This window comes from Acinonyx jubatus, chromosome X (genome assembly GCF_027475565.1).
Source record: "Acinonyx jubatus isolate Ajub_Pintada_27869175 chromosome X, VMU_Ajub_asm_v1.0, whole genome shotgun sequence".
Taxonomy (NCBI): Eukaryota; Metazoa; Chordata; class Mammalia; order Carnivora; family Felidae; genus Acinonyx; species Acinonyx jubatus.
The window spans coordinates 64497391-64520190 of record NC_069389.1 but is presented as its reverse complement, the minus strand read 5'-3'; the positions used below and the strand labels follow the sequence as shown (position 1 = coordinate 64520190).

General features: G+C 35.9%; 1 protein-coding gene and 2 non-coding genes across 3 annotated transcripts; all 3 read left to right on the top strand.

The window, feature by feature from the left end:
• The first annotated feature begins 15661 nt into the window (after positions 1-15661).
• Positions 15662-15764, top strand: LOC113597500 (U6 spliceosomal RNA). The gene has a single exon (XR_003418270.1). It is a non-coding gene; the product is annotated as a U6 spliceosomal RNA (small nuclear RNA).
• Positions 15765-16008: 244 nt separating this feature from the next.
• On the top strand, positions 16009-16162 carry LOC113597505 (small nucleolar RNA SNORA62/SNORA6 family). Its single transcript, XR_003418273.1, has one exon. It is a non-coding gene; the product is annotated as a small nucleolar RNA SNORA62/SNORA6 family (small nucleolar RNA).
• Positions 16163-18623: 2461 nt separating this feature from the next.
• LOC113597484 (SH3 domain-binding glutamic acid-rich-like protein 3) lies at positions 18624-22279 on the top strand. The gene is made up of 3 exons (XM_027053728.2): positions 18624-18801; positions 21518-21685; positions 22088-22279. The coding sequence occupies exons 1-3, from the start codon at positions 18754-18756 to the stop codon at positions 22151-22153; spliced, it is 282 nt and encodes a 93-aa protein (XP_026909529.1). The 5' UTR covers positions 18624-18753; the 3' UTR covers positions 22154-22279.
• Positions 22280-22800: the final 521 nt, after the last annotated feature.

Genomic DNA, 22800 nt, shown 5'->3' with positions numbered 1-22800 from the left:
TGTGACTTTTTTATACTGTGTAGTCTTAACATTATTTGTACCTGTATCTTCTTAATAAAATATTAATACATATCACTATATCCAAAAAATATTTCACACCAATAATGTTGCCCAACATTTAATTCACTTCATAAAAATGCAATTTGAGGTAAGATGATGGCATAGTAACAGGACCCTAGGCTTGTCTTATCCATGGACCATAACTAGATGACTCAAATCATTCTGAATACTCAAGAAATAGATCTGAGGACTGACAGAACAAATGCCACACCTAGAGGGAGAGAAGGGGCCACATCATGGAAGGTAGGAAGTGCATAAAGTTTGGGTGGTCTTGGCTGGGATAGAACCCTGTGGGTGCTGCCTTGTTCCTGGAAATAAGGCAAAGAAGCAACCCAGAGGCAGACAGTGCTAACTGAAGAATGCCTAAAGCTCACAGGGGAAATTGTTTCTTCTTCTTGGAATGCATCTTTGAGAGGTAAACTTCACAAAATGCCTCTCCTAAAACAGAAGAGCCAGTGGGCAGCATTTCCCTCCCCAACCCCTGGGCATACCCATAGAGTCACCTGTTAAGGACAGCTAGCCCAGACCCTGGCTGCCTTGCCTGCTTGTTCCAAGTCCCATAAATGTGCACTCTTACACAACTGCCTTTCTGAGTCAAAAGTAAATCACTCCCAGTATAGTGAGACCTTCCCCCAGAAGAGTAGTGCAGGTGCCCACCATAGCAAAATCTTAAATTTTGGGGTTTTAAAAGCCAGCAACCTTGACTGGGATAGAGCCCAAAGTGCACTGCACAGCTCCTGGTAGGCAAACAACCTGGAGACAGCATGAAAACAGTGATCTTAAAGATGCCTAAGACTCACTGGGAGAGATAATTCACTCTTCTGGGAGTGATTTCCTGAGAGCCACAAGTATAGAGACCCATCTGTGGGGTCAAAGGAGCTGGCTGGCACCATTTCTGTCCCCCACCCTTCAACATAAACCAGCTTCAGTAAACTGCACAATACCAGCACTTGTTGCCTAATCTGGTTACACAAAGTCCCATACCCTTGTGCTCTGCTTAAATTGCCTTTCTTGGGCAAAGGTGTGCAAGTCCCAGCACAGTGGGTCCCTTCCCCCAGAAGATCAACAGAAACCTTTTCACACACCACATTTCCCAACAATAAAGTTTTTAAAAGGCTTCTGTTCTAGTGGAAGTAGCATCAGCTATCATTTAGAAAGCAGAACAGGACACACCTAGTTAAACTACCCACACTCTGGCTAAGGTCCAAACACTGCCCACTGCAGGCAAGGAGAGCCTCTCCCGATAACTGGCTTGAAGGATAAAGCAGTCAAAACACAGCACGAAGCAACACCAGAAAAACTCTCTGAAGTGCGAGGCCCTGGACACTATATGACCCCTTCTTCATAAAGCCATTATTCTCAGGAGCAGAAAATGTAACAGACCTCTCTAACAAAGAGAAGACTGAGACTTAGACAAAATTCCAAGATGGAGGAATTCATTCCAAAAGAAAGAGTAAGAAAAGGTCACAGATCTAATAGAAACAGATAAAAGCATTTGATAAAATATGCTTGATGCAAAATTTAAAGCAACAGTAATATTAAAACACAATGGGCTTGAAAAAAAGAATGGAAGATGTTAAGGAGGTCCTTACTGCAGAGGCAAAAGAGTTATAAAACAGGCAGAAATAAAAAATGCAATAACTGAGATTCAAAATGAACCCAATATAATGAACAATAGAAGAATCAGAGGAATGAATAAGTGATATGGAAAATAGAATTATGGAAAACAATGAAGCAGAACAAAGAGAAAAAAGAAAAATTTGGATCATGAGTGTAGTTTTCAGTAACTCAGGAATGCCATCAAACATAACACTCATATCATAGAAGACCCAGAAGAAGAGAGAGTAAAAGAGGCAGAAAGTTTATTTGAGGAAATAATACCTGAAATTTTCACTAATCTGGGGAAGGAAACAGACATCCAAATCCAGGAAGCACAGAGAACTGTCATCAAAATCAACAAAAGCAGGCCAATACCAAGACATATTCTAGTTAAATTTGCAAAATATAATGATAAAGAAAAATTTATGAAAGGGGAAAGAAAAAAGAAGTCTCTAAATTATACATGAAGTCCAACAAGGTGAGCAACTGATCTCTCCACAGAAATATGGTATGCCAGATGGGACTGGCATGATATATTCAAAGTGCTGAATGGGAAAAATCTGCAGATAAGAGTATTCTATTCAGCAAGGCAGTCATTCAAAATAGAAGGAAAGATAAAGTCTTTCCCAGACAAGTGAAAACTAAAGGAGTTCATGACCATTAAACCAGCCCTGCAAGAAATATTAAAGGTGACTCTTTGAGTGGGGAGGAAAGACCAAAAGTGACAAAGACTAGAAAAGAACAGAGATAATCTGAAGAAACACCAACTATACAGGTAATACAATGGCACTAAATTCATATCTATCAATAATTACTCCAAATATAACTGGATGAAATGTTCTACTCAAAAGACATAGGGTATCAGAATGGATTAAAAAAAACACAGGACTCATCTATATGCTGCATACAAGACACTCATTTGAGACCTAAAGACACATGCAGATCAAAAGTGAGAGGATAGAGAACCATTTATCATGCTAATGGACATCAAAAGAAAGTGGGAGTAACCATACTTGTATGAGAAAAAACAGATTTTTTTTTGTTTATTTATTTTTGAGAGAGAGAGCAAGCAGGAGCAGGGAATGGGTAGAGACAGAGGGAGACAGAGAATCCAAAGCAAGTTTCATGCTGTCAGCGCAAAGCCCAACATGGGGTTCAAACCCACAAACTGTTAGATGATGACCTGAGCTAAAGTAAGACACTCAACTGACTGAGCCACCCAGGTGCCCTAGAAAAAACAGATTTTTAACCAAAGACTGTACCAAAACATGAGGAATGGCACTATGTCATAATTAAGGGGTCTATCCAAAAGAAGATCTAACAAATGTAAATATTTATGTCCTCAACTTGAGAGCACCCAAATATATAAATCAGTTAATCACAAACATAAAGAAACTCATTGATAATAAAAAAAATAACAGTAGGAAACCTTAACACCCCAATTACAACAATGGACAGACCATGTAAGCAGAAAGTCAACAAGGAAACAATGGCTTTGGATGACACAGTGGACCAGATGGACTTAACATATATATTCAGTACATTTCAACCTAAAGCAGCAGAATACACATTCTTTTCAAGGGCACATGGAACATTCTCCCGAATAGATCACATACTGGGTCACAAATCAGGCCTAAACAAGTACAAAAATATTGAGATCATACCATGCATATTTACCAACCACAACACTATGAAACTTGAATTCAACCACAAGAAAAATTTGGTAAGACCACCATAACATGGAGGTGATAGAACACCTTACTAAAAATGAATGGGCCAAACAGTAAATCAAACAAGAAATTAACAAATACGTGAAAGAAAAATGAAAATTAAAACATGACAGTCCAAAACTACGGGAAGCAGCCAAAGTGGTTGTAAGAGGAAAGTATATAGCAATGCAGGTCTACATAAGGAAGTAAAAAAAATCTCAAATAAACAACTGAACCTTATATTTAAGGGAGCTAGAAAAAAGAACAATAGATTAAGGCTAAAGCCAGCAGATAAAGGGAAATAATAAAGTTTAGAGCAGGAATAAATTATATAGAAATTAAAAATAGTATAACAGGTCAATTAAATCAAGAGCTGGTTCTCTGAAAAATTAATAAAATTGATAAACCCCTAGCCATACTTATCAAAAAGAAAAGAGAAAGGACCCAAATAAGTAAAATCATAAATAAGTGAAGATAAATACTAATATCACAGAAATATAATTATAAGAGAATATTATGAAAAAATATGTGCCAATTAATTGGACAACCTGGAAGTAATGGGTAAATTCCTAGAAACATAAACTACCACAACTGAAACAGGAAAAATAGAAAATTTGAACAGATTGATAACCACCAAAAATACTGAGTCAGTAATCAAAAATCTCCCAACAAAAGTTCAGGGCCAGATGGCTTCATAGGGGAATTCTACCAAGCATTTTAAGAAGAGTTAATACTTATTGTTCTCAAACTATTCCATAAAATAGGGAAGGAAAACGTTCAAATTCATTCCATTACGCCAGCATTACCCTGATTCCAAAACCAGGACAAAGAGTTCTCTAAAAAAGAGAAGAACAGGCCAATATCTCTGAACACGCATGCAAAAATTCTCAACAAAATACTAACAAATCAAAATTAACAGTACATTAAAAGAATCATTCACCATTATTGAATAGGATTTATTCCTGGACTGCAAGTGTAGTTCAATATTCACAAATCAATGTGATACACCACATTAATAAAATAAAGGATAAGAACCATATGATCCTTTTAATAGCTGTAGAAAAAGCATTTCACAACATTCAACATCCAGTCATGATAAAACCCTCAAAAAAGCAATGTTAGACAGGACATACCTCAACATCATATAGGCCATATACAAAAAACCCACAGCTACTATCATCCTCAAAGGGGAAAAAGAGAGCTTTTCCTCCTCTGAGGAACAAGACAGGGATGTCCAGTCTCATCACTATTATCTAACATAACACCGGAAGTCCTAGCCTCAGCAATCAGACAACACAAAGAAATAAAAGGCATTCGAATCAGCAAAGAAGTCAAACTTTCATTATTTGCAGATGACATGACACTCTATAGAGAAAACCAAAAAGTCTCCACCATAAAATTGCTAGAACAGATACATGTATTCCCTGAAGCTGCAGGGTCCAAAATCAATGTAAAGAAATCTGTTGCATTTCTGTACACCAATAATGAAGCAACATAAAGAGAAATCAAAGAATCAATCCCATTTACAACTTCTCCTAAAACCATGAGATACCTAGGAATAAAGTAGGAAATGAGATACCTGACTGACTTATTTCGCTTAGCATTATACACTCTACTTCCATTCACGTGTTGCAAATGGCAAGATTTCATTATTTTTGACTGCCAAGTAGTATTCCATTGTGTACATATATCACTTATTCTTTATCCATTTATCAGTCAATGAACATTGGGCTCTTTTTGCTATTGTTAATAGCACTGCTATAAGCCTTGGAGTGCATGTGCCCCTTCAAATAAGCATTTTTGTATCTTTGGATAAATACCCAGTAGTGCAATTGCTGGGTCATGGGGTAGTTCATTTTTAATTTTTTGAGGAACCTCCACACTGTTTTCCAGAGTGCATGCACCAGTTTGCATTCTGACCAACAGTGCAAAAGGGTTCCCCTTTCTCCACATCCTTGACAACATCTGTTGTTTCCTGAGTTGTTAATTTTAGCCATTTAAAAAAAATTTAATGTTTATTTTTGAGAAAGAGACAGAGAGAAACAGAGTGCAAGTGGGGGAAGGGAAGAGAGAGGGAGACAAAGAATCTTACACAGGATTCAGGCTCAAAACTATCATGAAAGAGCCCCACAAGGGGCTTGAACTCACAACCTGTGAGAATATGACCTGAGCCAAAGTTGGACGCTTAACCGACTGAGCCACCCAGGTACCCTAATTTTAGCAAATCTGACAGGTGTGAGGTAATATGTCATTGTGGTTTTGATCTGTATTTCCCTTATGATGAGTGGTGTTGAGCATCTTTTCATTTGTCTGTTAGCCACATAAGTATTTTGATGACATACAGGAGGGAAAAAATTGAACTCTGAGAGTATAATTAAATGCATTTATAATTTTGAATACTAGGAAAATTAGTGACTTTTTTATGCTATGTACTCTTAACACTATTGGGAATTCATAGTGTTTTTTGCTTTTATTTCCCTTGCCTCCAGAGACATGTCTAGTAAGAAGTTGCTATGGTTGAGGACAAAGAGATTGTTGTGCTTTCTCCACTAGGATTTTGATGGTTTCCTGTTTCACATTTAGGTCTTTTCATCCATTTTGAATTTCTTTTTCTGTATGGTGAAAGGAAGTAGTCTAGTTTCATTCTGTATGTCCCTATGCAGTTTTCTGAGCACCATTTGTTCAAGTGACTGTCTTTTTTTCCATTAGATATTCTTTCCTGCTTTGTTGAGGATTAGTTGACTATACATTTGTGAGTCCATTTCTGGGTTCTCTATTCTGTTCCATTGATCTATGTGTCTGTTTTTGTTCCAGTACCATACTGTCTTGATGATTACAGCTTTGTAATAAAGCTTAAAGTCCAGAATTGTGATGGCTCCAGCATTTTCTTTTTCAACATCACTTGGACTATTCAGGGTCTTTTCTGGTTCCATACAAATTTTAGAATTGTTTCTTCTAGCTCTCTGGAGAATGCTGGTGCTGTTTTAATATGGATTGCATTGAATGTGTAGGATTCCTTGGGTATTATAGACACTTTAACAATATTTGTTCTTCCAATCCATGAGCATGAATGTTTTTCCATTTCTTTGTGTCTTCTTCAATTTCCTTCATAAACTTTCTATACTTTTCAGCATACAGATCTTTTATGTATTTGCTTGGGTTTATTCCTAAGCATGTTATGGATTTTGGTGCAATTTTAAATGGGATCAATTCCTTGGTTTTCCTTTCTGCTGCTTCATTATTGGTGTATAGAAATGCAACCAATTTCTGTACATTGATTTTATATCCTGTGACTTTGCTAAATTCACATATTGTAGCATTTTTTGGTGGAGTCTTTTGGGTTTTCAATGAGAAGTGTCATGTCATCTGCAAAGAGTAAATGTTTGACTTCTTCTTTGCCAATCAATATGCTTTTTATTTTGCTTTTTTGTCTGTTTGCTGTTGTCTGTTTACTGAGGCTAGGACTTCCAGTTCTATGTTGAACAACAGTGGTGATATTGGACATCCCTGTCATGTTAATGACCTCAGAGGGAAAGCTTTCAGTTTTCCCCCATTTAGAGTGATAGTAGCTGTGGGAATTTGATGTATGGCTTTTATGATGCTGAGGTATGTTCCTTCTATCCCTACTTTCTTGAGGGTTTTTATCAATAAAGGATGCTGTATTGTCAAATTATTTTCTGCATCTATTGAAAGGATTATATGGTTCTTACCCTTTCTTTTATTTATGTGGTGTATCAAATTGATTGATTTGCAAATATTGAACCACTCCTACAGTCCAGGAATAATTCCCACTAAAAATTGGTGAATAATTCTTTTAATGTACTGTTAAATTCGATTTGCTAGTATCTTGAGAATTTTTTCATTCAGCTTCATCAGGATATTGGCCTGTAATTCTCCTTTTTAGTGGGTCTTTGGTTTTAGAATAAAGGTAATGCTGGCTTCTTAGAATGAGTTTGGAAGCTTTTCTTTCATTTCTATTTTTTGGAGCAGTTTGAGTAGAGTAGGTATTAACTCTACTTTAAATGTCTGGTAGAAATCCTCCGGGAATCCATCTGACTCTTATTTGTTTGGAGATTTTTGATAACTGATTCAACTTATTTGCTGGGTATGGGCTTGTTCAAATTTTCTATTTATTCCTGTTATGGTTTTGGTACTGTGTGAGTAGAGTGTCTAGGAATTTGTCCATTTCTTCCAGATTGTCTGGTTTGTTGGCATATAATTTTTCACAGTATTCTCTTATAATTGTATTTCTGGGTCATTGCTTGTGATCTCTTTCATTCGTGATTTTATTTATTTGTGTTTCTCTCTTTTCTTTTTGATAATTCTGGCTAGGGGATTATCAATTTTGTTTATTCTTTCAAAACAAAACCCACAGCTTTTAGTTTCATTAGTCTCTTCAGCCATATTTTTGTTTCTATATCATTGATTTCTGTTCTAATCTTTATTATTATCCTTCTTCTGCTGGTTTTTGGCTTTATTTGCTTCTCCTTTATCTATCTTCTTTAGGTGTGAGGTTAGGTTGTGTATTTGGGGCCTTTCTTTCTTCAAGAGATAGGCCTGAATTGCAAAGTATTTTTCCTCTTAGGACTGCCTTTCTTACATCCCAAAGTGTTTGGACCGTTGAATTTTCACTTTCATTTGCCTCCATGTATTTTTAAAATTACTTCTTTAATTTCCTGGTTGCTCTTTACCCCTGTACCATCATCAACAGAGCTCCTCCTTGTTTGAAGTGTTGGAGTGTTTGGACCTTTAACTAAGTGTTCTTTGATTTGTTTGTTGAATTAAGCCTGGAAAAAAAGGAGAGTGAAACCCTGATCCCAAAAAGAGAAAAGGAAAGGAAAGAAGGAATAATGGACAGAGAATAAAAAACTATTAGGTTGATTCCAAAGAAGAAGGGGGAAAAGGCGGGGGGAAGCAGAAGAAAAGGGAGAAAAAAGAAGACAAAGGAAAAGAACAAAAAAATCCTCATCCAAAGAGAGAGAGAGAAGGAAATGAAAAAAAAAAAAAAAGATAAGAAACTATGAGCCTCATTCCAAAAGAAAAAAAGAATGAGGACGAAAATAATAAAAGAGTTATGTTTTGGTGCCTACGAGGTGCTGGCTCTGTTGGTCTAGAGGAAAGGCCAGGTACTTTGGCTCAGAGTCAGTCTTGCCCCAGTAAATACGCAGTTGCCAGGCTTGGAAGGGCAAGGTTTAGTGTAAGTGGGTTACACCTCCATTGGGGGCTACTGTATTGCTCTCCGAAGTCCCACCATTTTGGTGTTGGCAGGGGGAATTACGCCACCCCAATCTCTTGCCTTCACCAGGGATCAAACCCCTGCTGTTCAGGCAGGCAACTCTCATTGAATACCTAAGGCAGTGAAGTTGCTCTGGGTCTTTTCTTTGCCTATGCTTTTTCTTTGGTGTGTTGCTGGGTTGAAAATCCAAAGTCTTAAAGGACCTGGCATGGTGTGTATACACCTCCTCTGGAGTACAGCCTCACCAAACTGCTGATGAAAGGCCTTTGGCTGGCACCTGCAGGGACTTTTGTCCTTGGGGATGCCATAAGCCCTCTTCCAAAAGTACCCCAGGAAAGGGACTGTTCTCTTTCAGTGCACCCCAGAGATCTCTGCACCACGCTATGCACTCCAGGGCCCGCTCCCTCCTCCCCAGCAGTGTCCACCACAGCTCTTCTCCAGAGAAAGTCGCATACTTCCAAAACCTCAGAGTTTGAGCAACAAAGGCTGTTTGCAAAAAGTACTGGGACACTCAGTACTTCTCACTTACCAGTCTGTGGTCCAGAGAGGTTTTCTTTTTGTGCTAATTCAATGATGCACTATCTCAACCTCTCTCTCTTTCTCTCCCTTTTGTCTTGCCACAGAAAGTTTTCCCTCCCCTCTGTGGCTCTGCCATTTTTCTCTTCCTCAGTTCACTTCCATCCACCTGGAACCTGCCAAGCTGTCTCCCTCCAACTGTGGAGATCCTTCTGCCACCCCACAGATTGATTTCCTGGGTGTTCCAAGTAGTCTGACCTCAATATATCTGTGTTTGAGGGATGAGAAAAGCCCAGGGTCCCCCTACTTCTCCACCATCTTAACTCTTCCCTCTAGTCTAGTTTCTTAAGTCAGCCAGCCAACCTACAGTTGGTTTCTATTGTAGATGTGATATAAGTTCCCTAATTCTGTGGCTTAAAATTTTGTTAGGAATGCATAATTTATAATTGTTTCCATAGGAAACATTACAAAGACTACATCTTGCTAAAGAATTTAGAAGAATTTCCCAAGGTTTTGATGCCTCTGTATTCTACTCTTGAAAGTTTTGAAGGCTAATTTGAGTTACAATATTCCTTATCAAAATGGAAGTCATACAATAGGTTATAGAGTAGGATTTTAGTGAGATTTCTTCCAAAAATTGTTTATAGAGTTCATATATATATTTTTTTCCTTATAACTACTAAGCATAGAATTAGAGAGGGGTTGTTTATAAAACACTATACTTATTTTCTTGAATTTTATCTCCATTCAATAGTTTTGAGGCAAGTAGTTTCTCAAGAGTCTCAATGATAGAATGACTCAATGGTATTATCTAGTGAGGGTAAAAGGGGACCATTAAAAGCATCATCTCATATGTGTTCCACAAAGCAACCCAAATCATACATGTTCCTCACATGGTTTCCTCCAATCTGTAAGTCAAGATAATTATGGCACATACTTGTATATGACCAAGATCAGTATAAACTTAGCTGTCTTTCATCCTGTTTTACTGTCTTTGGAATGGGCAATGCAACAAAATTTTCTTTTTTTTTTTAAACTTTTTTCTAATGTTTATTTATTATTCAGACAGAGAGAGACAGAGCATGAGCGGGGGAGGGGCAGAGAGAGGGAGACACAGAATCACAGGTTCCAGGCTCTGAGCTGTCAGCGCAGAGCCCAATGTGGGGCTCGAACTCACGGACTGTGAGATCATGACCTGAGCTGAAGTCGGACGCTCAACCGACTGAGCCACCCAGGTGCTCCTGCAACAAAATTTTCTAAAAGGGATGCTTTTTTTGCATTTTGCTACAGTTATCTCATTCACAGATTTGATTTTATTTGTATCATTTCTCTGCTTTGCTAAACTTTCTTTTACAACGTTATCTTAATTTTCCTTTTAATCAGGGGGAAATGAATTGTCTTCTATATCTATACATTGCTTTTTCCACATTTTTCCCATCATTTAAAATCTTCTTACATGTAAGTGGTTTGCAAGATTTTGTATAATTTTGTTTTTTATAAAGGAATTCAATTAGGAAGACTTCTACAAGCATTTTATTAGAAAAAAAATTCTAAACAGAAGAGTGTGGTACATTCCTGTAATGTAAAAGAACTCATTCAGGCAGTGTACATTGCCTGAATGTAAAAATGAACACTTGTCTCCTACATGAAACACAAGTAATTTAGGGAGGCAGTGTTGCTCAAAGAATAGACAATAGCACCATGAATAAGGAGACTTGAGTCTGCATTAACTTTTCTTTCTCTTTCTTTCTTTCTTTCTTTCTTTCTTTCTTTTGAAATATAATTAAGATACAATGTTATATTAGTTTCAGGTGTACAATACAATGATTCAACAATTCTACACATGACTCAGTGCTCATCAAGATAAGCCATTAACATTTTAAAATCAGGTAATTTATTTACCATTCCTGGATTTCAATTTTCCTATCAATTAAATAGTGAAAATAATATTCCTTTCCCTTATTCACAGCATTATTGTCAAGATAATATTATATGGTATATATGAAAGTGTTTTAAAAAGTACAAACTTATACAAAAGTATAATTATTTTAATGTATGTATTAAACTGTAATAAATTATTTATTTAAAAGTTTTTGGTTAAAGTGCCTAATCCTTTCTCCATCTATAAATATTGTACATTGTTTTGTACTGTGCTTAATTAATATCATTTGAGTCACACATTGAAAAAAAATACTACACCTCAGAATTTGTACAAGCGATGGATATCTATACATACTTTGGCCTCATGAAAACTTTCTGAGTAGAACTATAAATGTAGCCACTTTTTCATTAATAGAAATAGCTTTGTCAAATTCATGACATTTTTTTTCATTTTTTTTAACTTTTTTTAAAATTACAGTTAGTTAAGTGCGCCTGGATGATGCAGTCAGTTAAGCATCTAACTTCAGCTCAGGTCATAATCTCATGGTTTGTGGGTTCAAGCCCCGTGTCAGGCTATGTGCTGATGACTCGGGGCCTGAATCCTGCTTCAGATTCTGTGTCTCCCTCTCTCTCTGCCCCTCCTCCACTCACTCTCTCTCTCTCTCAGAAATAAACATTAAAAAAATAAAAAGTATAAATTCCAGTTAGTTAACATAGAGTGTAATGTTATTTTTAGGTGTACAATATAGTGATTTAGTGTTTCCATACAACACCTGGTGCTCATCACAAGTGCCCTCCTTAATCCCCATCACCTATTTAACCCATCTTCCAACCCAACTCAGTTTGTTCTCTATAGTCAAGAGTCTGTTTCTTGGTTTGCCTCTCTCTCTCTTCTTTTGTCCGTTTGTTCATTTTTTTACATTCCACATATGAGAGAAATCATGTAGCATTTTACTTTCTCTGACTGACTTATTTCACTAGCATAATACTCTCTTAGCTCCATCTATGTCATTGCAAATGGCATGATTTAATTCTTTTTTATGGTTGAGTAATATTCCATTGTGTGTGTGTGTGTGTGTGTGTGTGTGTGTGTGTGTACCACATCTTCTTTATTAATCTATTGATGGACACTTGGGCTGCTCCCATGATTTGACTATGGTAGATAATGCTCCTATAAACATTGTGGTGCATGCATCCCTTTGAGTTAGCATTTTTGTATTCTTTTGGTAAATACCTAGTAGTTGAATTGCTAGATTATATGGTAGTTCTATTTATAACATGTTGAAAAATTTCCATTCTCTTTTCCAGAGTGGCTGCACCACTTTGCACTCCCCCCAACAATGCAAGAGTGTTCCCTTTCTCCACATCCTCACTAACAGCTGTTTCTTGTGTTGTTGATTTGAGTCATTCTAGCAGGTGTAAGGTGGTATCTCATTGTAGGCTAATTTGAATTTCCCTGATGATCAGTAAATTGTGCATCTTTTTAAAAAATTTTTATTTATTTTTGAGACAGAGAGAGAGTGAGAGTGAGAGCATGAGTGGGGGAGGGGCAGAGAGAGAGGAAGATACAGAATCTGAAGCAGGCTCCAGGCTCCAAGCTGTCAGCACAGAGCCCGGTGCGGGGCTTGAACTCACAAACCATGAGATCATGACTTGAGCTGAAGTTGGAAACTTAACTAACTGAGCCACCCAGGGACCCCAAATTGAGCATCTTTTTATGTATCAGCTATCTGTTTGTCTTCTTGGAAAAATGTCTATTCATGTATTCTTCCCATTTTTAAATTAGATCACTCATTTTTAGGTTGTTCAGTTTCATATATGCTTTATATACTTTGGATACTAGCCCTTGATCAGATATGTCATTACAAAAACCCTCTCCCATTCAGTAGATTGCCTTTTAGTTTTGGTGATTTAGTTTGGTGATTTGCTTTGCAGAAGTTGTGTTTGTTTGTTTGTTTATGTAGTCCCAATAGTTTATTTTCAATTTTGTTTCCCTTAACTTGGGAGACATATCTAAAAATAAGTTGCTACAACTGATGTCAAGGAGTTTACTGCCTATGTTCTCTTCTAGAATTTTTATGGTTTTCTGTCTCGCATTTAGATCTTTCATCCATTTGAATTATTTTCTGTGTATTGTGTCAGAAAGCAGTCCAGTTTCATTCTTTTGCATGTAGCTGTCCACTTTTCCCAACATCAAATGTAGAAGAGACTGTCTTTTTTCTATTGCATATTCATTCCTGCTTTTTTGAAGATTAATTGGGCATATAGATGTGGGCTTTTTTTCCTGGGTTTTCTATTCTGTTCCATTGATCTATGTGTTTATTTTTGTGCCCTGTACCATACTGTTTTCATCACTGCACCTTTGTAATATAACTTGAAGTCCAGAATTGTGATGCCTCCAGCTTTGCTTTTCATTTTCAAAATTGCTTTGGTTATTTCGGGGTCTTTTGTGGTTCCATACAAATTTTAGGATTGTTTGTTCTAGCTCTGTGAAAAATGCTGGTGCTATTTTGACAAGGATCTCATTAATGTGTAGATTGCTTTGAATAGTATAAACATTTTAACAGTATTCTTTCAATCCATGAACTTGGAATGTCTTTCCGTTTCTTTGAGTCTTCTTCAGTTTATTTCACCAGCGTTTTACAGCTTTTAGAGCAGAGTTCTTTCACATATTTGGTTAGGTTTATTCCTAGGTAACTTATGGTTCCTGGTGCAATTGTAAATGGTATCAATTCCTTGATTTCTCTTTCTGCTGCTTCATTATTGGTGTATAGAAATGCAACAGATTTCTGTGCATTGGCTTTGTATCCTGTGACTTCACTGGATATATATCAGTTCTAGCAATTTTTTGGTGGAATCTTTTGGGTTTTCAATCTAAGATATCATGTCATCTGTGAAGAGTGAATGTTTGACTTCTTCCTTGCCAATTTGGATGACTTTTATTATGTTTTGTTGTCTGATTTCTGTGGCTAGAGCTTCCAGTACTATGCTAAATAACAGTGGTGAGAGTGGACATCCTGTCTTATTCTTGACCACAGAGGAAAAGGTCTCAGTTTTTTTTTTCCCTTTGAGGATGATATTAGCTATGGGTTTTCCATATATGGACTTTATGATGTTGAGGTATGTTCTCTCTACCCCTACTTTGTTAAGGGTTTTTATCATGAATGGATGTTGTACGTTGTAAAATGTTTTTTTTTCTGCATCTTTTGAAAGGATCATATGTTGGTTCTTATTGTTTTTTTTCTTATTAAAGTGATGTATCACATCGATTGATTTGTGAATATTGAGCCCCCCTTGCAACTCAGGGATAAATCCCCCTTGGTCATGGTGAATGATCTTTTTAATGTATTGTTGAATTCATTTCACTAGAATTTTGTAGAGAATTTTTGCATCTGTGTTCATCAAGGATATTGGCCTCTATTTCTTTTTTTTTTAGTTGTGTCTTTATCCTGTTTTGATATGAGGATAATGGCCTCACAGAATGAATTTGGAAGTTTTACTTCCTTTTCTTTTTCTTGGAATAGTTTAGAAAGAACAGATATTATTTCTTCTTAATTACCCTACTATCCAGTAATTGCATTACTAGCTATTTACCCAAAGACTGTAAAAATACTATTTCAGTGGGATACATGCATCCTGATGTTTATAGCAGCATTATCTACAATAGCCACTTTATGGAAATAGCCCAAATATCCACTAGCTGATGAATGGATAAAGAAGATGTGTTATATATAATATAAACTTATATATTATATTATATATTATATTATATTATATTATATTATATTATATTATATTATATATATAACAGTGCTGTTACACACACACGCAGACACACACACACACACACTGGAATATTACAGAACCATACAAAAGAATTAAATCTTGCCTTTTGGAATGACATGGATGGAGCTAGAGAGTATTATGCTGAGTGAAATAAGTCAGTCAAAGACAAATACCATGATTTCATTCATATATGGAATTTAAGAAGCAAAATGAATAAGCAAAGGGACAAAAAAAAGAGAAAGAGGCAAACCAAGAAACAGATTCTTAATTATAGAGAACAAAATGAGGGTTACCAGAATGGAGGTGCATGGGAGGATGTGTTAAATAGGTGATGATGATTAAGGCGTGTACTTGTTGTGATGAGCACTGATGAATCACTACATTGTACACTGGAACCTAATATTACACTTTATGTTAACCAACTGGAATTCAAATAAAACTTAAAAATACAGAAGCTCTTATTTGAATTTTACAAAGGAAACAAAGACAGAAAAAGTTTATATACTTGTTGAATTTCACAAACATAGTAAATGGTAGAACTAGTATTTGCACCAAGCAATTGGATTTAGAATCCACTTACTTAATCGGTACACCGTATTGCCTTTATCTGTACTAATGGAATGGAAGTTGCAGAACAACATATACAATATGATTCCATCATGTATATGTGCCAGGCATTTTTCTAATACTTCACATACACTAAGTAGTATAACCCTTATAATATGTCTATAAAACATATTATAATTTCCATTTCACCCATGAGAAAATGGAGGCACAAAGAAGTTATATAGGATGCACTATATTACACAGTTGTAAGTGGTAGAGTCTGGGATTGAACCCAAGAAGCCTCACTTCAAAGCCTGTGTAATAGTGCTCACTTTGGCAGTGCATATACTAAAGTCAAAACAAAACAGAGAACATTAGCATGGCCTTTGTGCAAGGATGACACGAAAATTGATGAAGCATTCCATATTTTTTTAAAAAGTAGACTGTGTACTTAACTTTCATGTTATAAGTGAATTTTATCCCTTATAACTTAATAAATGTCATCATGTTTGTGAAAAAATGATACAAATCAAACTGTTAATAGTGGTTTCCTCTGGGAGGAGGATTTTAAAGAGAAGGTGATAGTGTAATTTTAATTTTTACTCTCTATATTTCTATGTGGTTTGACTTATAAAATGTGCATGAATTCATGTATTATTTGTATGATCAATAAGTCATGCACATTGTTAGAGCTTGGAGTTGAGGCCACTGGCTAGCTGATGAACTCAGAATTACAGGTAGTATGCTACATGAGGGGCAAGTCTTTTGGTAACACCACAAGGGTCTTTGCACCAATGAGTGGACTTTGATAGTAATTCTTGCTACAAGTAAAAAATAAGTAATTAAATAAATAAATAGTCACATATATAAAAGGACAAGAAAAAGTATACTAATTTCCTCAGAATATATTTTTTCCAGTCCCACAAGTTTCTGTCCCATTCTTGAGAATGATTTGAACTCAGATACAAACTGCCCAAGTAGACAGGGAAGCATAAACAAACATCTACATAGATGATACTTTCAGTTACAATTATCAATACAGTTTTTTTAAAAAAAAATAATTACTTCAAAATAATTGTCAAAAACATCCTATATAATAGGTTAATTCAAATTTTGTATGTCATACCAACCAATTTACTTTAGGTTGTCAAAGATAACCTATTATATGAAATAGTGCATTAATTTAGCTTGACACCAAAGTAAGAGCTCACAGCAAAATGAGAAAATAAGTCACAATCTCACACCAGAAAGAGAATGAAAACAATAAAAAAATTAGATTTTATACCACTGCTATCACAAAGAGATATCAAAAGAAAATGGAGATCTCATATTGTTCCTAACCTAGACTCCTTCATTGATTATATCCATCTCCTTTGCCTCTCTCTCTTATATCCAAATTCTAGCAGTCCCCTGTCCTAAATATCTTTCCCTTTCACTATTGTCATTTTATTTTTGTATTGCTGTAAGTGCTTCCAGTCTTTCCCCCTTTCAAGTCCACTTGATATTCTAGATTGATCCACCTTTCACACAAAGAGCTAAATGCTTCAGAGCTGTCTAATCATCCATGGATTAATAATAGATATAATTTATTGAGTGCTTCATAAGTGAAAGATGCCCTTAGGCAACATCTCCAACTTATTTAATCTTCACAGTAAATTTGCAAGTTAAGATTTTCCACATTTTTATAAAAGAAGAAACAGCCTTGAAAAGACTATATGTCAAAATCTAACATGAAACCTGAAGGCCTATGTGCTTTTTCCTATTTATTTCCTCAGTTTCTATCCTCCACTTGCTCCCAAAGCTCCAATTACCACATTGCTTCATGACTGTTCCTTCTACCCAAAACTTCTTTATTATTATAATTTCTTGGCATACTACACATAATTCAGGTTTCAGTTTAGCTCTCACTTCTTCAGGGATACCTGCCTTGACCCACCTAGCCTGATTTAGATTTCTGTACATTGCATTTATCTCACTTTAAAAGTTATCACTCTGTGAGTAACTTGAAGGTAAATGCTTCCTCTTATTCATATTGATGTGCTTGTTCCCAAACATCACGCAAGCAGTCAGATACTTACCAATAACAATTATTATAGGGGCACTTAGGTGGTTCAGGCGGTTAAGCATCCATCTTTCGCTCAGGTCATGATCTCACAGTTCCTGAGTTAGAGCCCCATGTCAGGGGTGCTGACAGCTCAGAGCCTGAAGCCTGCTTCAGATTCTTTGTCTCCCTCTTTCTCTGCCCCTCCCCTGCTTGCACTCTGTCTCTCTCTCTCAAAAAAACACATTATTTTTTTTAAATAATAATTATAATTTTCTAAACTAACGACATGTCAGACCATGTGCCAAACACTTTTACATACTCAGTTCATTTAATCCTGATAATGATGCTGTCATGTAGGTGTCACTATTCACATTTATACACTAACGATTGAGAAATTGACATTCAGAAGGAAGTAATTTGCCCAAGATCTATAGTTATCAAGTGGTAGAACCATGGAATCCAAATTTGCTTAACAGAAAAACTGGTGCTAAAATTCTTCAGTTCTTTACTGTCAATTTCCATTGCTCAATTTTGGCAAACCAAAGAAATTCTGCAAACATTATCACTATCTTCAACTACTTGAAAATAAAGGCTAGAATAATGAGCTACGAATGTATTGAAGAAGTAGGCATTAAAGCACGAAGTCATTGTTTTATACCAGGTGTAGGGAGGAAGTGCTAGGAGAGTCAGCGACTATTGAACCCACTATTACATAAACCAAAAGATCAAACCATAGGAAAGCTTGCTGTCTTCAGGAAGGGAGGAACATGGGAGTGGGAAAGTAGTCACCTCCCCAAGCTAAGAAAAAAAGCATCAAAGGTTGCTATGGTGGTCCCATCCCTTCCTGTCCAAGTAAGCATTGGCGCCACTTGCTCTGTCACTACAAATTTAGGGAATACAAGTTTTAATATACCTCTTTATTTGCTATAACATTGTATTTTGATCATTTTCTCCTTCAGGTGTCTCAGCCCTTCATTTGCAGCTGTGGTTGCCAGACAAAACAGCTCATGTTTACCACCATCCCTAAGCAGGGAGTGGGAGAATGAGTAGCAGGAATACAGAGTCCACTAATTCTTCCATCCAGTCCTCCCCTGTGCCTCCCCGGCCAATGAGGGGAGAAAAGAGGCGTTAACAGAAGTTTATCACCCCAGAGTTCATGCCCTCTCCCCCAGGCTGGCAGTCACGACGCTCCAGTGTTCCTGCGTCACAAGGGCACTACTTTCCCAGCCAATCCAGAGTGTACAGGCCAACGGCTCTTAGCAACAGTCAGAGAAAAGGCACAGCCAGGTTTTGGGACTTCTATTAGCTCAGCCTTAGGCGGTAATGAAGTGACTGACTCTGGGTTATTTCTGCAAAGTAGCCTTTAAGTGGAAACGATGAGCTCCATTAAAGTCTATTACACCAGCGTGTCAGGGTCTAGAGAGGTGAGTGGAAAGAAAAGAGCCTTAGCCGGCAAAAAAGACTAGAGTGAAGACATTCTAGTTGGGGACTTCAGGATTGTGCTAGGGCATTACCATCTCCTTCTTGTCTTTCATTCTTCAGCTCCTTCCTCTCTAGGTTTTCAGGAATGGGAGGTGCAGTGGACAACAGAGAATGTGGTTATTGCCCTCACCCTGGTTGTGCTCTAAGAACTGACTGCTTTGGGAGGTTTCTGGGTCCTGAGTTCAGCCAACTTTATTATTTCCAGTAATTTTGCACATATTTCAAATGGAAGAGATGAAGAACCTTTTTCTTTAGGATGTTTAGGATGGGAGATGGAAGAGCTAAAGAACACTGTTTAGGATAGGAGAGGGAAAATGCCAGTGAGTAAATGGCCATAATCCTCAGAGAAGATTGGATAACCTCAAAAAGACAAACTTAATTTCTAAGAAGAATATGTATTTGCATAGATCAGACATGTCTTAGGTTACAGTTTAGATGAACTGTTTTGACCATGTTGTAGGAAATATTGTAGAACGGTGGTTTCAAACAACAATATATTGTGAGCCACATGTGTAATTTTAAATTTTCTAGTAATGACTTAAAAAAAGAGATGAGATTGATTTTAATATATTTTATTTAACACAAAGTTTACAAAATGTTATCATTGCAACATATAACCAATATTTAAAAAGAGATGTTATGTATTTCCATATTAAGTCCTCAAAATCCAGTATATATTTTGTACTTACAAACATTTCATTTTGGACTAGCCACACTTCAAGTTCTCAATAGTCACATGTGGCTGGCTAATGGTTATCACAGCTCAGCTATACAAGGAATGTTATATGTCTAAGAACCTCATTCTGCAAAGTTTTTGGAAAAGCATGAAAACTGAAGAATTTAGAATGGATTATAAATGGCTAACAAACATTCATCACACTCCTTCGGTGTGTTAGGCACCATGATAGATGCAAGGAGCAATGAGATTTTATCTCAGCCTAGAAATAGTGCATTGCTTCTGCATAAAGCCTTAACAACTAAGGATTTCACCTGGGTACTAAGAAACAACAATAACAAGAAGCAGTTTTAAAACGAAAATCATGGACCTTTTGACTATTTTTAACATTGTAATTTATGTTATTGGATATGGTACTAAGATTCTATAAGAGGGAATGACTTGAAATCATTAAGGACCATAATGGATGCAGCAGAAGATTCACCCAACTGTTGGTCTGTGTCTCTCAAACTATAACATAAAAATCATCTGGAGGGCTTGTTAAAACATTCCTGAGAACCATTCCCAAATTCTATAGTTTTGGGGTGGGATAAGGCTGATGATGCTCGTCTTATAAATCACACTCAGATTAGCACTAGTCTAAACAACTGTTTTCATAATGTGGTTCCTCTAAAAAGAGTTTTGAAAAAAACACTATAAAAATGTGACTTAAGTCACATGAATCATGCTTTTGCAATTTTGAAGACTAATGAGCCTCAGAAAGTAGAAATGTTGCATGATGGAATTTCAGAAACTTCTCCACTATCAGTTGGAAATAGACAAGGTTTTCTAAGCCTGACTGGATTATATTTTTAAGTCATCAAACAAAAAACCTTCTGCCATGCACTTTCACAGAAGTCATAATTGAATAAACTGGGGTTTGTACTTGTCAAATTGATTTTACATATGTTTTCTTATTCTAGCATCACAGATTTTATGTGGCAAAATTGCCCAAGATTGTCATGTGAAAATGTAGAAAACTCAAATTTTAAGATTTATGTTACAGTTATTAACAAAAAATGTACTTATAAACTATTTAATTTTTTTTATATTTTATATTTGAGAGAGACAGACAGAGCATGAGCGGGGGGGGGGGGGTGCAGAGAGAGAGTGAGACACAGAATCTGAAGCAGGGTCCAGGATCTGAGCTGTCAGCACAGAGCCCAACATGGGGCTTGAACTCATGAACCGCAAGATCATGACCTGAGCGGAAGTCAAACGCTTAGCCAACTGAGCCACCCAGGTGCCCCTACACTATGTTTAAAAGATAACCAATTATTACAATTATACTTTGGCAGTAGTGTTTCAGGGGAAAAGACAATGGGGGTGGATATACAGCCTTTTATAACAGATAACAGATATGTAAAGTTCATATAGGAGGACATAGCAAGAACTGACCACTTTTATTCACTCACAGTTTTTGTAAATCTTAATCCTCTGATTTATTTTCTCATTCTGTAGATTTTATCTCCTCACTTAGGCATAGTCTCCAATTATTGTTAAGAACATGCAGTTTGTTCTTTTAAATGTAAAAACCTGGTATCCTATTCATTTCCTACACAGGACTACCATAGATATTAGCATAAATTAATGCAGTGATGAGCTGAAATGTGTGCTTCAACTGTTAGCAGAATGTTCATACCATTTCATATGAAGTTTGAAATCAATATGGTAAATATTTATACCCCATTAGACATTTTTAACTCCCACTGACAACTTACTGTATTTCTTCATATACATATTAAACATATATACTATATATATGTGTATGTGTATGTGTTTATCACAATAAAATTACCTAATTTTGCTGCTCAAAAAAATCACACCATTAAAATCTATTACCCTACCATAGCATAATGGATAGGGAAAATAAAAATAAAACATAAAACATTGGGGCCAGTTGATTAACATCTTTCCATCTCTTTATATCTTTGTCTATCTAGGTGAAGCAGAGACAGGAAGAAGTTACCAGAATTTTAGATACTTACAAAATAAAATATGAATTAATAGATATTTCTGTGAGTTTGAAAATGCTTCAGGAAATGAGGACTAAAGTTTCTACCCCTAGGGCTCTGCCACCTCAGATATTCAATGGCCAAGAATATTGTGGGGTAAGAGTAAATTTCCATTTTTATTTTATTTTCATTCCGTATTTTAAGATTATATAAATGGGGAAACAATACATTTATGGACTGTGAGGGTGAGGTTTTTTCATTTACATAATAACTTAATTGTGTTCCTGAAGATAAGGCAATGTGTACTTCATTATGAAAAATACCATAAAAGGAAAGTATATCATGCTGCTTGTTTGGAGATACACAGTATTTTTCACCATACGTTATAGGATGAAATAACTGATACCTTGGGGAAATTCTTTTAACTAACTTAGCTGGTAGACATTTGCAAAGGCCCAGGCAAGATAATTAGCAAACTGACCTTGACACTTGAATTTAATTGTTTCATAAGTGAAATTATCAGCATTGATGTTACAAGTTAATTTTAATTCCTTTTAGGATTTTGAAATGTTTCACAAGGCAAAGGAGAACAAAGAGATTCTGAAATTCCTGAAGATGGAATGAATGTGCAGTGATGATACAAAATATGTTTACCAAGGTAGATCTGCATATACTTCCATATACGTTGGTTACTTTTAATTAAAAAAAATATGAGAGCTTCATAAGGTTAATTGATATCTAGATTCATTTGCAATCACTAACATGGGGGCTTTTACAATTTCAATTTTGCTTTACAATCATTTCTTTGTTACATAGTGAACATTTTACAAAGATGTGTAAAAAACATTGTTAAACATTTATCAAGATTAAACTTCTCTTTATTTGACTGTACAAATGGGTTTAATACCTTTTTCCTTTTGCAAACTGATTAATTCATAATATAATTTTAGCAAAGTCATATATTTGATATTTGGTGTATGTGGTTTTATGCAGAAAAAATATGTCTTTCAGTGGATTCATACCAAACTGTGATAAATGTGGCATTGGATGTAACAGGGGATCAAATGTGTGTAGTTCACATGAAATAATGAATAGTAACTAGAAAATAGTGTCAAATATATTAACTAAGATTCATAAGCATCACGAGAGTATAAAATATACTATACTTTTCATACAAATAGAAATACAAATTTTCTGTTTTAAATTATACTGCTTTAATTGAAGAAATTCATACTAAATTAACTGTTGAAACACATGTGAACACAATTTAA

Coding starts and splice junctions, on each gene's coding strand:
- LOC113597484 (XM_027053728.2), top strand. CDS start 18,754: ATGAGCTCCATTAAAGTCTATTACACCAGCGTGTCAGGGTCTAGAGAG. Junction 18,802..21,517: donor GCGTGTCAGGGTCTAGAGAG/GTGAGTGGAAAG, acceptor TTGTCTATCTAG/GTGAAGCAGAGACAGGAAGA. Junction 21,686..22,087: donor ATGGCCAAGAATATTGTGGG/GTAAGAGTAAAT, acceptor AATTCCTTTTAG/GATTTTGAAATGTTTCACAA.